The sequence below is a fragment of the Adelges cooleyi genome, unplaced genomic scaffold (assembly GCF_023614345.1).
Source record: "Adelges cooleyi isolate 19-005CV unplaced genomic scaffold, UGA_ACOO_1.1 ACOO_flye_CR_arks_rails_tigmint_CR_PRNA_108, whole genome shotgun sequence".
Classification (NCBI taxonomy): domain Eukaryota; kingdom Metazoa; phylum Arthropoda; class Insecta; order Hemiptera; family Adelgidae; genus Adelges; species Adelges cooleyi.
The window spans coordinates 18334211-18350805 of record NW_026095761.1 but is presented as its reverse complement, the minus strand read 5'-3'; the positions used below and the strand labels follow the sequence as shown (position 1 = coordinate 18350805).

Here is a 16595-nt window from a genome sequence, read left to right as displayed (position 1 = left end):
ATAATACTTAGATTTTTTTATAATTAAATAATAAGTCATCTTTAAATTTTGATTTTATGCAACAGTGTTCTGTTACATAACAGAATGTCTGTGTTTACTATCAATATTATCAATTTTAGGAATTTTTGCTACCTTTTACCATTGAGTATATTATATTGTACAATATTTACTCAATGCTATTACTCATTATTAAAAATAACAAATGACCCTTTAACATGAGATATCTTTATTTTCGTGATGTTTTTTTCGTGCATTTTTATCAAACAACAGCTTTCATAATGTTATCAAACAACAAAACCATTTATTTGAAAAAAACTGAATATTCAACGAGGATTGTAATTTACAGCTAATATTATTATTACTATTATTGACTAGTCCTATTTTCTCATGAAGTACGTTTACTTGATTGGCTTGCAATTAAAAAAAAATACTATTCCCATTTACCGCTGTCGATGTAATTATAACATTGACTATTACTTAAATTCAAACTCAATAATTATGGCATAATTATTTATGACACCATACGATATGTGTATGGATAAACTCCATATAACTCCATACTTAGTTTTAACTAACACAAATCCTAGTGACCTACCGCTCTTCAATATTTTGTTATTTTAGCATTTTAATTTTTACTATTATTTGTAATTCATAATGCTCTAAATAAAAACACAATTTAATCAGAAACTACTGATAAATTTGAAATTGTTCGATTGTTGGTGAACTCTATTATCAATTACCAATTAGAACTACGAAGCATATAGATGTACATTCACTTATAAATTATCTATCTATAAAAAAAAGTATACATTTATTTTATACAGCTGCATTTATCATGAAAAAAAGCTGTGTTAAACGCACGTACAAGTCTTCCCTGACGTTTTCTTTAAAACCTCGTTCAACATATATTTATAATATAATATATTGGTATTGGATTTGTAGCTTGTAAAAAAAAAAAATAAAACTAGGTACAAACGCATTAGACAATATGTATAGAAATAATTAATTTACCTAATAATGTTGTCATCGCACTGACATAATTCTGTGTCATTAACTATTTATCTAATACCTATGTGGTTTTAAAATAAATACATTATAGATATATTATTTATGAAGTGATTAGAAACCAAATGGTACAAATGTACAATTGACATTTTCATAATCAAATTTTTAATCATACAATTTATTTGTCAATGAGTCATACCTAGCATTTATTTTTCATTTGTATTTGTTTTATATTTCTTTTTTATCAATTTCCGAAAGAGATATCGTATAAAACGTCTCCGCTCTAAGAATACCTACATGGAAAAATGAATTATTGTATTTTGCCTTTTGTTGTCCTGTAAAACTTACATCGTTTTAACCTTATATATATTATTATGTTTTTGGTTGTGACCATCACAAAAATAAAATATTGGGACTTTTAGTTCTAATTTGATTAAAAATCTGGTTGTACCTGTACTATATAATATTGGTCTTAATTCGCTCATTTGCTAGGTATGTATGTTAGATCGTCGATAAAAAGATTACAAACATCAATTCAGAAGGCTAAGAACGCAAGTTATCGCACATTATTATTATACTGTAATACAACGATAATATAGTATTGTTAATAATATAGATGATATCATTTTACTGGAAACCGACCGAAGGTCATGTTCGACCGGCATGTTGTTATATAACACAATTATTCAAATAGTTCTGTATTAATAACTGTATTTATTAAACACGCCTCTTTTAAGTACTATACAGCATATAAACTATTAACACTGGTCGAACAGTTTAGTTGTTATCACTTTGTCCAAGCACAAACTACCCAAACGATCAGCTCGCGGGCAGAATTCCTATTTTATAATTTAAAAATTAAAACCATTAAACTGAAAACATGCCTGTCAGCGACCATCTAATCAAATGTGTGGAAGGAAAGAAGTACGATGTCGTCAAAGTAAGTTAATGTTTCCATTATAACTTCTTATATTTCATTTAAGTAGGTACCTACCTACCACCAAGAATTGCATATTTTCAATACCATTTACAAATTAAATTATTGTGGTCATACTCATACATGATATTATTTTCCAAATCGAACTTGTATTTCTCTACATACCTACCGTTTTGATGTTTGAATTTGTTCAACTCCAATATTCTCCATTTAACACGACAAGTAAACGATAAGACATACTATAACTGTTAACGCCATATCGGTACTGAAATTGTTACGAGGAAACAAAAACTTCTTAGTACAAAAACAACATTTTCTGTCTATCACAGCTTTGATTTACAATCAACTATGTGCAATGATAATATTATGTACTTTTATATCTTAGTAATTTAGTTGCGAGTTTGGTTACAGAACAAATTTGGATTTCCCATCCGTAAATGTTATCATGAAAAGTAAATTCACTTATAAAAATATGTTGTTTTAATATTTCAGAATAACAAATATTTCGAATGGGTAAACGACTTTGAAAATTCAATAAACAATCTTACAGCAGAGGTGTTCGACGTTATAGGAGTGAAAACTGAAGCCGCTGTTAACATCGGAGTCGATATTCTGGATAAACAACAAACGTTCCTCAAAGATTTAGTAGCCAACTATTCGAAAAAAGTGTGTATTCAGTATTTATGTATGATTGTTTATAGTAAATATATTAAACAATTTAAAAAAATTATTTTTAGCTTGTGTCCAGTTCATTGGCTAACGATGAAGCTAGAAAGTTTGCAAACGATTGGGCTGAAGGTGTTGAATACCAAACTGCTCAAAAATATCACTTGATGGGCGGAGCAAGTGCTGAAAAACTCCGTTGGTCTTTTGAGTCGGCTATCTCTTACTTTATTATATGTTCGACCACTCTGGCTGATATGGTTGATAGTAGTGAATTCAAAATTGACGTTTCCAATTTCGCAAAAGAGGGTATTCAAAATTTAATCGATTCTCTTCAAGAATTCAAGGTGAAATAATAATACTTTAAATTGTGTAACAAAAGCGAAACAATGTTAACATTAATTAACGTTATTTTCCCTTTCAGGATGGCGTCGCAGCTCTCAAAAACTAATGTGATCTTATGAAAACTATTTCTATGCATAAGATATGATATATTATATTATTGTTCATAAATCTGTGTTATTTAATCTTTATAATTGTTACAAATTGCTGGTTTTGTCTTTTTAATGAGGCTACAGACTAAATTATTTTTTAAATAGTAAAATAATAAGTTTAAATTGTTTAAATATGTGTAAGTTAACAACCGACACCTACTGTGAAATTATAAACTAGAATTTAAGGAATTCGATTTTTAACCATAACAAAACAAAATATTTTTCTAGCCTTATCAGTTATAATTTTATCATTTTTTTAATATATTATGTATTGTTATTTAAGAAAATATAAATATTATTAAAGTATAATGAGAATAAAGAGGTATATTTCGTTTGTTCTATTAATGACATCACATCAATACTATTATAACGTATGGTCTAAAAATGTATAGTTAATTGGTCTCTTATTAAATTATTTTTAATCACAAGCTCGTACAGCCAAAATTTAATTTATACTCAAAAATAACATGAATAAATTTATAATGAGTATATATTAATGGAAAAAATGTCACGGTGTGGTAATAATACTATGTATACAAATTTTAAAGGAAAGGATTGTTTCTTGTGAATACTGTCATATTTGTATGGTTTATTGATACTACTATGTCTATAAAATATTCCAAATAAATTTGGAAATAATTTGACTATTTTTAAAAAAGTGATAGTGCATCGTAATTTTTACGTTGAAAAATAGGTAAATTTTTTGGACATTTTTCTCAATTTTGAAGGGGAAGGGTTACTTTTTTAAAAATTTTGGCCCATTAAAGTACCTTTCAGGTACGATTTTTAATCTATAGATTTGTTACACGAAGAAATCGGAATAGCGGCTTAAAAGATATCTTGAGTCCAAGGTTCAGACTCAAAATACGTCATTATAAATGCAATACCTTCTCAGCTCCGCATTGAAACTAAAAATTAAAAATACCTATTCTCCAGTAAGTTTTTTTGTACATATATCTAGCATTTTAAAATCAAGCCATCGATATTACACATGTAAAAAAAAATCATTTTGAAATTTTACCCAATTAAGAACATTATAAAATGCATACAACCTCATTATATTGTGTTTTCCAAATCGGTTAGATAGTTTATACATAGATAACCTTTAATGCTAACAAGTATAGACCAAAGTGCTTACAAAAAATTATAATATTTTAATATTAAATGTTATTTTAAAGTTTTTCGTTAGTTGTGTAAAAAATAAGATACAACATTCGTACATACTATGTAAGGTAATCAATTAATTATTGTCAACTTAAGTAAGAGTACCTAACTTGAGATTTTACTATGTTATAATAATGGGAAACCCCTATCCACAATAAAATATACTTAAAAACCTGTATAATATGTACCGATATGTTTTATCATATACAATAGAGCTTCATTAGTATAATAATTAATGTAATTAGTTACTGGCGGCTGCCGTCATCGTTTTAATAATCGAGTGTTGTTAGATAAATTACCATACTAAAAATATTATAAAAGAAGTCTGCACCGTATTTATCTCATATAATTTATTTTGGCGAGATTCAGGTTTAGTTAGTTACATTACAGTGCCGTTCTTAAAAGTTATCATTTTACACCTTGATTAACTGTTACAAACACCTACAAAATGGCAAATCCGTGTGAACGATTGGGAAAACATCTAGAAGGAATTACCTACGACCAAGCAAAAGTATGTAAAGCTATATTTTTAATTACTTGTTTGAGCAAATAGTAATGGTATAATTCCGACATAAGATTACCTAACTCAAAATATATAAGTAATTTTTACAACGTTTTCTGGAAGAGAACAATTTATTTTCCTTCGTCTTTATTGCAAAGTCATAGATGTATAACATAAAAAAATGTTTCTATGCATACTTAAATTACTTATAATTGACAACATTTTGATATTTGTACAGAAAAGCCAATATTATGAATTTGTCGACGATATTGAAAATATAATGAGCAGTTTAGCAACAGAAGTTTTCGAAAAACTGGGAGTCAGCGGCGATGACGAGACGTTTAATATTGCTGTTAAAGGTCTTGAGAATTTCCAACAGCACCAACTGAATGAATTATCTGCTTTAGTCAAACAAGTATGAAGTTTCGTTGTGTTTATCAAACAATTTGTATGCCGTTGATTTAATAATTTTGATTTTGGTTACAGCTTACATCCCTACCCGACATCGACGAGGATGCTCGAAGTTTTTTAAACGATTGGATTCCAGGAATTAAATACCAGTTTGCACAAAAATACTACTTAAAACATGGCCCGAATCCTCAGTCACTTCAAAATTCTTATTTAGTAGTTCTTGAGTATTTCGTACCAGGCTGCTTATTTGTGGCTGACAAGTTTGACAAAAATGACATTAAGATTAAAATTGCTGATTTTTGTAAAAACACTTTACACTATGAAATCGACTGTCTTAATCATGTGAAGGTAAAACTTAAATACTATATAATATGTACCTATTATTGTGTGACTCAAAAATTAAGGGTTGAAAGTTATTTAAATACCTCTACGTGTGGAACATTTTTAAGCTTAACAAAAGTGATTTTGATAATCAAACGTCTAAATCGCATATTTATCATTAATATATACATATACACGCATAATATTAATAAAATATTGATAAATATATTATTATATCAATAATTTAAACATTAAAATATACATAAATTTGTTTTCAGAAAGCTATCGAGACATATCGTAAGAAGTAAATATTCAAATACAACGACGACAATATAATTTGAAGCTTAAAGTCATATTATGTATTGTTATTTAAGAAAATATAAATATTATTGAAGTATAATGAGAATAAAGAGGTATCTTTCGTTTGTTCTATTAATGACATCACATCAATACTATTATAACGTATGGTCTAAAAATGTATAGTTAATTGATCTCTTATTAAATTATTTTTAATCACAAGCTCGTACAGCCAAAAGTTAATTTACACTCAAAAATAACTTGAATAAATTTATAATGAGTATATATTAATGGAAAAATGTCACGGTGTGATAATAATACTATGTATACAAATTTTAAAGGAAAGGATTGTTTCTTGTAAATACTGTCATATTTGTATGGTTTATTGATACTACTATGTCTAAAAAATATTCCGAACAAATTTGGAACTAATTTGACTATTTTTAAAAACGTGATAGTGCACCATAATTTTAAGTTGAAATATAGGGAAATTTTTCTCGATTTTAAAGAGGAAGGGTGACTTTTTTAAAATTTTTGGCCCAATAAAGTACCTTTCAAGTACGATTTCTGATCTATAGATTTGCTTAACGAAGAAATCGGATCAGCAGTTTAGAAAATATCGTGGGTCCAAAGTTCAGTCTCAAAATAAAAACACATCATTGTAAATACAATACCTTCTTAGCTGACAGCTCCGCATTGAAACTAAAAATTAAATATACCTACTCACTAGTAAGTTTTTTTGTACATATATCTAGCATATAAAAATCAAGCCTTCGATATTACACATGTATAAAAAAATTATTTTGATATTTTACCTAATAATGTACATTATAAAATGCATAGGTATAACCTCATTATATTGTGTTTTCCAAATCGGTTAGATAGTTTATACATAGATAACCTTTAAAGCTAACAAGTAAAGACCAAAGTACTTTCAAAAAATTATAATACTATAATATTAAATGTTATTTTAAAGTTTTTCGTTAGTTATGTAAAAAATAAGATGCAACATTCGTACATACTATGTAAGGTATTCAATTAGTTATTGTCAACTTAAATAAGAGTACCTAACTTGAGATTTTACTATATTATAATAATGGGAAACCCCTATCCACAATAAAATATACTTCAAAACCTGTATAATATGTACCGATATGTTTTATCATATTCCATAGAGCATAACTTATTAGTACAATTAATCTAATCATTTACTGGCGGCTGCCGTCATCGTTTTGATAATCGAGTGTTGTTAGATTAATTAACATACTAAAAATAGTATAAATAAAGTTTACACCGTATTTATCTAATATAATATAGTTTGGTGAGATTCAGGTTTAGTTAATTACATTACAGTGCCGTTCTTAAAAATTATCATTTTACACCTTGATTAACTGTTTAACACCTACAAAATGGCAAATCCGTGTGAACGAATGGGAAAACTTCAAGTAGGAATTACCTACGACCTAGCAAAAGTATGTATAACAATTTTTCTAATTACTTGCTTGAACATTAGATTGTTTTTCAAATAGTAATGGTATTATTCCGACATAAGATTACCTAACTCAAAATATATAAGTAATTTTTACAACGTTTTCTGGAAGAGAACAATTTATTTTCCTTCGTCTTTATTGCAAAGTCATAGATGTATAACATAAAAAAATGTTGCTATGCATACTTAAATTACGTATAATTGACAACATTTTGATATTTGTACAGAAAAGCAAATATTATGAATTTGTCGACGATATTGAAAATATAATGAGCAGTTTAGCAACAGAAGTTTTCGAAAAACTGGGAGTCAGCGGCGATGACGAGACGTTTAATATTGCTGTTAAAGGTCTTGAGAATTTCCAACAGCACCAACTGAATGAATTATCTGCTTTAGTCAACCAAGTATGAAATTACGTTGTGTTTATCAAACAATTTTTATGCCGTTGATTTAATAATTTTGATTTTGGTTACAGCTTTTATCCCTACCCGACATCGACGAGGATGCTCGAAGTTTTTTAAACGATTGGATTCCAGGAATTAAATATCAGTTTGAACAAAAATACTACTTAAAACGTGGCCCGAATCCTCAGTCACTTCAAAATTCTTATTTAGCAGTTCTTGAGCATTTCGTACCAGGCTGCTTTTTTGTGACTGACAAGTTTGACAAAAATGACATTAAGATTAAAATTGCTGATTTTTGTAAAAACACTTTACTCTATGAAATCGACTGTCTTAATCATGTGAAGGTAAAACTTAAATACTATATAATATGTACCTATTATTGTATGACTCACAAATTAAGGGTTGAAAGTTATTTAAATACCTATAAATATGGAACATTTTTAAGCTTAACAAAAGTGATTTTGATAATCAAACGTCTAAATCGCATATTTATCATTAATATATACATATACACGCATAATATTAATAAAATATTGATAAATATATTATTATATCAATAATTTAAACATTAAAATATACATAAATTTGTTTTCAGAAAGCTATCGAGACATATCGTAAGAAGTAAATATTCAAATACAACGAAGACAATATAATTTGAAGCAAATTGAATATTCATTACAATTAATATAATATGAAAACAGCTACAAATCATACAACTATATTATAACAAATTAATATTATATCAAATATCCTTATAACACATTTTTACTAAATCTAATATAAAATAATTTTAGACTGATTTATCGACCAGAAACTATGATTTATTTTTAACAACCTATATATTTTAAATTATCTCTTATAGCTACGACAGATATTGGTCATTCCGATTAGAAAAAGTCGGTTTAAAACATTTTTTAAACTAAGTTAGGTGCTGTTATGAAATGGTATAAAATATTGTTTCTGGAAGAATATTTTTAACAACGTTTTTAGTTTCTGAATTTTATTATACACTGATATGACCTCAGAATACTCATTTCGATAACTAAAATGAAATACAATTCAAGACTAAAAAAAACAAATAGCTATACTATAGATAAATTGGTAAACAAGTGTTATATAATAATATAATCACAACTGCAGTCAACAGGCAACAGCAAATAACAATCAATTATTATCAGTTATGACCGGTACTGCATAATGGAAAACAAATTAGTTCTATTATTATAGGCAATCGGTATTTTGTGACTTATAGCGTCATCATACCACTTAATAAGGTTGGTTGTTATTATCAATTATATCACATCGACACTAGTAGGTACAGTGAATAATAGTATACACTATATAGTCCTCCAAGTAATCGGTATATCCATATAATATATTGCTATGGTTAAAGCTATCCGCTTCACATAAATAGTCTGCACTCAACAAAAATTACTCAGAAAAAAGAAACATGTCTGTCAGCGATTACTTGATGAAAAGCATTGAAGGGAAGAAGTACGAAATCGTTAAAGTGAGTAAACCTATTCCTTTAATTTACAATATTGTGTTTCACTTGAAAAATCCTAAGTAGGTAGCTTGATTCTGACACCACGAATTTGTAGTGAACTAAAAGTTCAAAACATAATATTCATTTGTACAGTTATAAATATACTTGAATAGGTTAAACTTTAATATGATCTATTTTAAAAAACTGCACAAGTAGAATTTAGTCCAATAAAAATTATATTTGTCAATGACACTCATAAGTTATCTTTATTAGTTTTGAACAATTATTAAACGACTAAGTACTGCCGTTAAAGGTTTATATACTAATATGCATTTTTTTCAATTTAATAAAACTATTTGAGTTATACATCAATTATTATTCTGGTGAATTTAATAAAAAAACAAAAACACTATTGTACTTTTTGTCAAACGCCAATCAGGTATAGATAGTACCTGCAAAAAAAAATCTATGAATGTTTTCAAAATACTGTCAAAAAGTTTTTTAATATTATTAATATATTTTTTAACATTTTTTTTTTTTTTTAAGAATAATGAACATTTTGAATGGGTGAATGATTGTGAAAACACCATTAACAAACTGACAGCTGAAATTTTCGACACTTTAGGGGTAAAAGATGAAAACGAATTGAACGCGTCGATAAAACACCTTGATAAACATCAAGAACATGTAATACAATCGTTATCTAACTATGCTAAAGATGTGAGTATTTTATAAGTACATAAATGAAATGCGTTTGCTGATCATATATTTACATCATACACATTTGTTTCTACAGCTGGAAAACAGTGATATTGCCAACGACAATTCAAAAAAATTTATCAACGATTGGGCCGAAGGTGTTAAATTTCAAATTTCTAAAAAATATCACCTAATAGGAGGTCCAAGTGATAAAAAAATCCGCAGGGCTTTCGAATCAACCATGCCTCACTTTATAGTGTGTTCCACGACTTTGGCCGACATGACTAATAATAGTGAATACAAAATTGCTGTTTCGAATTTTTCAAAAGTTGTCATTCTCAACATGATCACTTGTCTACAAGAGCTAAAAGTAACCACCGTGTTAACCACATATTCAATTTTTCTAAATAAAAAACCGACATTTTAATTATTATTGTACTGTTCATTTTAGAAGGATATTGCAAATCTCCAGAAATAAGAATAGACGACTAACTTCTCAAGAAATTAATGCATGTAATTTTGTTGGAAATTGATAATTTAAATTGTATTTTTCTAATGAGCTAACTGTTTGATTGTTGTTCAACTCTCAACCAACTATTAATAAAAATACCAATTAATAAATTTGCTATTCTTTTATATTATATTATAAATAAAAAAATATATTTTTTTTATTTTCACATTTTTTATATAATTTTAATTTTTACTGTACAATTATTATTTATTATTTTTAAAATTATACCTTTTACCTACTCGAGAGTTTAGTGAAAAATATTATACGTTTTATAAGTGTTGTTAAATTATTTTTCTCTTAGTTTAAAACATATTAAAAACAAAAATAGTACATACAAATATTATGGCATAATAAATATTTTCCTAAATACTTAATACTCTTATTTTATTATTGTTTAATTAATAAAAACAACGATAGAGTAGCTTAGTAGTTTGATATTTCGAGTTTGAAAATGCCTTCAAAATATTAAATGAGTATTTGTTTTATTTAAGTCAGTATACAAATTGTATAGGTACATCATTTTTACAAATGGCTATCAAAGGCGTTGGTTGTCCAATGTTTTAATTTAAAACACAGAAACTATCATTGCGGAAAATCACAATGTAAACCGTTAAATTACTGTGTGCTTATAATAATCATCTTTAAAGCATGTTTTACTATTTACAAAGTTTGGATAATTTAGCGGGTTACCAATATTCAGTAAATTGGTTTTCCTGTACGATTGTCCAAATGTTATTTTCTGTGTCGTAGAATAATTTTATAGATGACTTCTGATCTATAAACACTATGAAATTAACGGGGAATATATTTAAAACATTTGTGTGATTAATGTTTGATTTCTTGCCAAAACACGATTTAAAAGTATGTATGTAATTATTACCTATTCTTGAATATTATTTTGAGTGTTCTTTGAATTTCGATAAGTACAGTGAATAAATGCAATAACGTTTCATTTTAAAAAAACTTCAAGATGCTTAAAAAATGTTTAGGCGTTCAGACCCCATTGAGATCCCCCCCCAGATACAGCCTTGAGTAAACCTAACCTAACACTGGACCTCAAAAGCCAAGACTAATGAGAACTATAGATCGTTAATGTATAAACAGTATTTATGTCAGATTTATTTTTGATATTTTATAATTAAACTTATCAAAGGATAAATTAAAAGTATTAAGTATACCTACGTAAATACTATAATTACTACTTACCTACTAATTATAAAATTATTGTTTGATTTTGATAACGTCATGTTGTTGTGGTGTTTTAGTGAAACGATAACAACGTCCAGAGTTAATATAAAAAATATAAAGAATTTATATTCTTTATATTTTTAATTAAGATTCTTTATAGAATCTTAATTATAAAAATCTATCATTAATATTTATTTCCAACGAGCAAGTACAAAAAGCAAAACTCGAAAGTAATAAACCCAATAGTGCTGCAACTCGATCTACGGATGACCTAATGACATGTACCTACATAAGTTGATTCTCAAATGTAAATGCTTTTAAGACAAATGTCGGGCTTTCCGCATTAATCTGCTTCCTCTGTCTACCTCGCAATTTCTACTTAATCACAACAACATTTTAATCAATTTTAAAAGCCACAAAATATAATACATTGTTGTTTTTCAAAAAATAAGCCCATAATTAGTAGAAGACAACTTTAAAAAAAAACAACATCAAAACAAGGATTAGCATCATTTTTACATCTTTAAACATATTTTTCATCGAAACATGTTGAATGTTGATATTAGTAAAAATATGAAAAATTATACTATCCTTTCTTGATGACTTTTTTTTTTAATTTTTGATTTATTTTTTGGTATACAATAATAAAAAAAAAATTTGTTTGAAGCTTGAAAATATAAATGATTTTAAAATTAGGAAACAAAAATTCTTCAAAGGTTAGGTTATTGTAACAATTTAAAAAAAAATTTTAATTAGTATAGAGTAAATTAGTTCAAAGTATATTTTGCTGATTAGAGGCCAGAATGTCTCGGGTAGTTGCGCTACTGTATAACTACAGTTGTACAGTACAGTTCTACAGTTGTACATAATGGTTGGTCTAAATTTATTAAAATATGATATTTATTACAACTGTTGATTTGTTATTAGTTAATTATTAATCATTAGCCGTTTCACTATCTAAACTGCGTTTTCCTTCGAAAACAACTGTATTAAGATAAACGTGTTAGTGTTTTTTTTTCTTAATTACGGTAAAAATATTTATTAAAAAGAAGTTTCACTTTTTAGTATATACAACAGAATAATATGGCAAACGCGTGTGAACGGCTAGGAGAATACTGTGAAGGATGGTCTTATTTCCAAGCAAAAGTAAGCAATTTTTTGTTTTGTTTTAGTATAATTATAAATTAGTTACGTCTCTTGTTTTAATGTAAAATTAAACACATTTAAATATTGTGATGACAAATTTCTAGCGTTGTCACTAAATTCGATCTACGAAGATTGAAATACCATATTAAATAATATTATTATTTTCCCAGAGAGTCAAACATTTTGAATGGATAAAGGATTATGAAAGTTCTATAAAAAAACTTACCACGGAAGTTTTCGACACGTTGGGAGTAACAGACGAATCAGCATTAAACGCATCGGTAAAAAGAATAGAACAACAACAAGAATACTTAAAAAATTCTACAGCCACTTATGCAAAGAAAGTACGTATTTGATAAATTACTATTTTTTTTTTTATAATAGTTTTTGTAAGGATTAAACTGTTCGCAGCTCGCAGTCTGTGATCTAGCCAATGAAGCGGCCAGACATTTCATCAATGAATGGGCCGAGTGTACGGTGATTCAGACTGAAGAAAAAAAATACTATCAATTAGACGGATTGAGTGCAAGTAAAGTTCGATGGTGTTTCGAAATTACCATCACGTACTTTACTATATGTGCCACATTTTTGGCTAATATGAACGATAATAGTGAATTCAAAATTGGTGTATCCAATTTTGCAAAAGATGTTATTCAAAATTTAATTGACTCGCTTCAAGGTCTCAAGGTGAACAATATTTACGTTTTCTCCCACCATTTGTCAATGTTATGTAACTTTAAATAGGCACTTATATCAAAAATGCGTTTATGTTTTGTTTTAGAATGACATAGAAGCTCTTCGAAATAAAACAAACGAATAAAAAATCTATGTACGACCAACAAAATATTATACCATCCTTATAATTATATTACTAGAATACCTACTCCATTTAAAATTTAAAATTTATATATTTTTAAGCTATTTTAAAATGAAAATCGTCCTAATTATTTAAAAAAAAAATATTGTTTTTTATTTTCAATTCATCGTAGCTGTTTGCATTTTCAGTGGCTATGGTAGCGTTGCTGTAAATCTTTCATGAGGCGTGATGGCTTTTCGCAAATAGGTGTCTTGTTTTACAATTAAAGGGGTTACTAGCTGTAGGAGTTCTAAGTATGTATTTTTGTCCATTCTTAAATAATTATGCCAGTCTTCTGGATGAAATCTTAACTCATTTAATAAATTAATATGCGAATACTTCAATCTCTTTTCATAATAAATATTCTCTTTTCAAAAGCCATTCTTTTGCCCATTTTCTTTTTCTTTTATTATTGGTTTTTATCATCTTCAACATGGCTGCTATAGCTAAAGATGTGCTAAAACGGAAAATTTGGTTCACCGTGAAATAAGACCGTAGTGTGTGGCCACATAAACACGTCCTGTTAATTATCGTTGTCTGAATGAAAATCGATTGTTATTTAACTACAAGACTTGACCGTAATAAATCAGAGTTTATGAAACTTTGTTTTATATTGATGAAGAAAAACAGAAATGGAGTTTCTGATGTTCTTTTAATAGCTAAGAATATAATTATAAAATAATACGCATAGGAAATATTTAAATATTGTTTTGTTGGACTTAGAACTGTAAATGTAATGTTTTTGAACTGCTATTGAAGACATAACTTTTATCACTGAATTCCAACGAGTCTATTTAATCATTTACTCTTGTATTATAATATTTACTATGCTTAAACAAAGCTGGGTTGCTGCGTTCTATGATTTTCTTCGAGGTATCATTAATGGAATCAAATAACATTACGAGTGATCTGTATGTGACCACGTTGTGGCTGCAATAAAATTATTTGAATCTGATTTTTTTTTTTTGTGTTCGAGGAGAGGATCTCCTAATATTTGATTAATTCATGTATGCCACTTGCCAGCTGTTGCATTTAATAAAAATATAGAATGTTATCGCGTTGCTTGAAGCATTGATAAATGCAGTACACAATAATCATTTGGGTAGTCAAATGGGAGATAATTTTATCTGACTATGGTCAATGTTACACAATTGGTTGTTGGTGGATGGTCGGGCAGAGGTATAATGCAGCTAGAAGTGGGAAAAGATCAGCGTTAACTTGATGACCTTATATTATGTTAGATGACGACACAATCCACAGTCAGCTAACCGCACCAGTAGTTGAATAAATAACAATAGTTCAAAGTGTGAACACATGTTATATAATCTAAAAAAAAAACGAATTATTGTATTATAATATATTACATTGGACTATAAATATTCTGTGTTTAATGTAAATTGTTTATTATCACCAATGGACTTCATTCTGTGAGACTAAAGGAAGATCATCATTATTATTGTTATTAAACATTTGATAGAATTTATTCTTATTTAAAAATAAAATTTTAATTGTAATTAAATAGTTATGACCTAAAACTAAAAGTTAAAATAAAAATTTTGTGGCAGTTGATTTATTTGTTTTTGATTTTGTTCAATCGTATACAAATTTAATAATAAAACCATGTTTCCTGCATGTGAACGTGTTCACAAAGCTTTGGGTGATTTGACATATGACCAAGCAAAAGTAAGTAAAAGCGAGTTTTTTTTTAATATTCTTTCTTTAAAAAGTGTATACTATAAAATCATAACTGTACTACATTGTGCGTAATGTAATTGATTTTTTTTTTATAATTTCGTTGTAATTGTTTGAACTATTAACATATTTTTTTAACTTTTTATAAATATTCTTTTTTTTCTCCTAGAAAAGCAAATATTTCGAATGGGTGGATGATACTGAAAAATCGTTAAAAAATGTAGTTTCGGACATTTTTGAAACTCTAGGAGTCAGCGCAGACAACGAGACTTTTAATATTGTCGTTAAAGGTTTCGAAAAATTCCAAGAGTATCAATTGAATAAAATATATGAAATTGAAAAACAGGTATTGGTTTTTACACATTTATAATATGCAATACCACATTCGTATAAAATGTATAATGAAAGCTAAAAGTTAGGTTTCTTTTTACATTTTGTTCGTAGTTTAAATCCCGACCAGATTTTACTGAACATATTAAGAGCTTTGTCGCCGATTGGGCTCCAGGAATTGAGTTCCATTATTCGCAAAAATACTACTTAAAGAACGGTCCTAATCCCGACGTACTTAGAATTAGCTTTCTAATGATTATTGAGCATTTTATACCGGGTTGCACATATGTAGCTGATAAACTGGATAGTGATGACGACAAAATTAAAATATCAGCCTTCTCTAAAGATATCTTACAATTTGAAATCGACTGTCTTGAAGAAGTGAAGGTAAAAACTATAATATTTAATAGAAACGAAACGTCCACATCGTTTTTTAAAATTATTATCCAATATTTTTATGGCATTTAACCACAAGCACAACTATTAATACCATAATTAATTCACAATACTATGTAAAACAAGAATACATTTCTGTTTTATTTTTTCAGAAAAATATCAAGTCACTTCAAAACAACTAAAACTGCACACAAACATAAATTCATGTATCTTATTATGTTAATCTAAAATTATATTAATAATTGTATAAGTACTTAAAAAATATGTGATAATCATAAAAAAAACTATCAAATCTTTGTAATAAGTTATATAAGTACATATCTGATAAGTTGAATACATATTATACTATTTGTTTGTTTATTTTAGTTTATTTGTTAGTTAATCTATGTACAATTATTGTCTGTAGTCTAGTCTCGATTAAGAGTCGTTATAAATAAATAAAAACATAATAATAATAAGGCATAGTACCGATTATATATTCATTACTTAGTTATATCATTGATTTTAGAATACATGTAATATACAAAATCGATGGTTATATCTATGCGAATGTGAATATACAAAAGAAATAGAACAAAAGTAAAACTTTCAAAGCTGGTATCGA

General features: G+C 27.4%; 3 protein-coding genes across 7 annotated transcripts; all 3 read left to right on the top strand.

The window, feature by feature from the left end:
- Positions 1-1655: 1655 nt before the first annotated feature.
- Positions 1656-3118, top strand: LOC126842561 (uncharacterized). Its single transcript, XM_050579593.1, has 4 exons — positions 1656-1945; positions 2435-2608; positions 2680-2952; positions 3030-3118. Exons 1-4 carry the CDS (start codon positions 1886-1888, stop codon positions 3054-3056), a joined length of 534 nt encoding a protein of 177 aa, XP_050435550.1. The 5' UTR covers positions 1656-1885; the 3' UTR covers positions 3057-3118.
- Positions 3119-4339: 1221 nt separating this feature from the next.
- LOC126842537 (uncharacterized) lies at positions 4340-8490 on the top strand. 5 transcript variants are annotated; one of them, XM_050579580.1, is made up of 5 exons: positions 4349-4682; positions 7177-7266; positions 7511-7687; positions 7759-8031; positions 8283-8490. In XM_050579580.1, the coding sequence occupies exons 2-5, from the start codon at positions 7204-7206 to the stop codon at positions 8310-8312; spliced, it is 543 nt and encodes a 180-aa protein (XP_050435537.1). In that variant the 5' UTR covers positions 4349-4682; positions 7177-7203; the 3' UTR covers positions 8313-8490. The 5 variants fall into 5 exon arrangements, 4 of the variants coding, with proteins under 4 accessions (XP_050435520.1, XP_050435526.1, XP_050435537.1 ...); XR_007686347.1 differs by lacking the exons at positions 7511-7687; positions 7759-8031; positions 8283-8490 and adding exons at positions 5004-5180; positions 5252-5524; positions 5776-5910 and having other exon boundaries at positions 4493-4774; positions 6373-7266; XM_050579563.1 differs by lacking the exons at positions 7177-7266; positions 7511-7687 and adding an exon at positions 5004-5180 and having other exon boundaries at positions 4340-4774.
- A 70-nt stretch (positions 8491-8560) lies between these two features.
- On the top strand, positions 8561-15256 carry LOC126842096 (uncharacterized). The gene is made up of 8 exons (XM_050578980.1): positions 8561-9197; positions 9720-9893; positions 9970-10242; positions 12410-12442; positions 12637-12717; positions 12888-13061; positions 13129-13404; positions 13499-15256. The coding sequence occupies exons 1-8, from the start codon at positions 9138-9140 to the stop codon at positions 13535-13537; spliced, it is 1110 nt and encodes a 369-aa protein (XP_050434937.1). The 5' UTR covers positions 8561-9137; the 3' UTR covers positions 13538-15256.
- Positions 15257-16595: the final 1339 nt, after the last annotated feature.

Excerpts from the sequence above, each read along its gene's own strand:
- LOC126842561 (XM_050579593.1), top strand. The coding sequence starts at position 1,886 with ATGCCTGTCAGCGACCATCTAATCAAATGTGTGGAAGGAAAGAAGTAC. Across the intron at positions 2,609-2,679 it reads TAGCCAACTATTCGAAAAAA|CTTGTGTCCAGTTCATTGGC; the intron begins GTGTGTATTCAG and ends AATTATTTTTAG. Across the intron at positions 2,953-3,029 it reads ATTCTCTTCAAGAATTCAAG|GATGGCGTCGCAGCTCTCAA; the intron begins GTGAAATAATAA and ends TTTCCCTTTCAG.
- LOC126842537 (XM_050579563.1), top strand. The coding sequence starts at position 4,712 with ATGGCAAATCCGTGTGAACGATTGGGAAAACATCTAGAAGGAATTACC. Across the intron at positions 4,775-5,003 it reads TTACCTACGACCAAGCAAAA|AAAAGCCAATATTATGAATT; the intron begins GTATGTAAAGCT and ends ATATTTGTACAG. Across the intron at positions 8,032-8,282 it reads ACTGTCTTAATCATGTGAAG|AAAGCTATCGAGACATATCG; the intron begins GTAAAACTTAAA and ends ATTTGTTTTCAG.
- LOC126842096 (XM_050578980.1), top strand. The coding sequence starts at position 9,138 with ATGTCTGTCAGCGATTACTTGATGAAAAGCATTGAAGGGAAGAAGTAC. Across the intron at positions 12,443-12,636 it reads TTCTACAGTTGTACATAATG|TATATACAACAGAATAATAT; the intron begins GTTGGTCTAAAT and ends TTCACTTTTTAG. Across the intron at positions 13,405-13,498 it reads ACTCGCTTCAAGGTCTCAAG|AATGACATAGAAGCTCTTCG; the intron begins GTGAACAATATT and ends GTTTTGTTTTAG.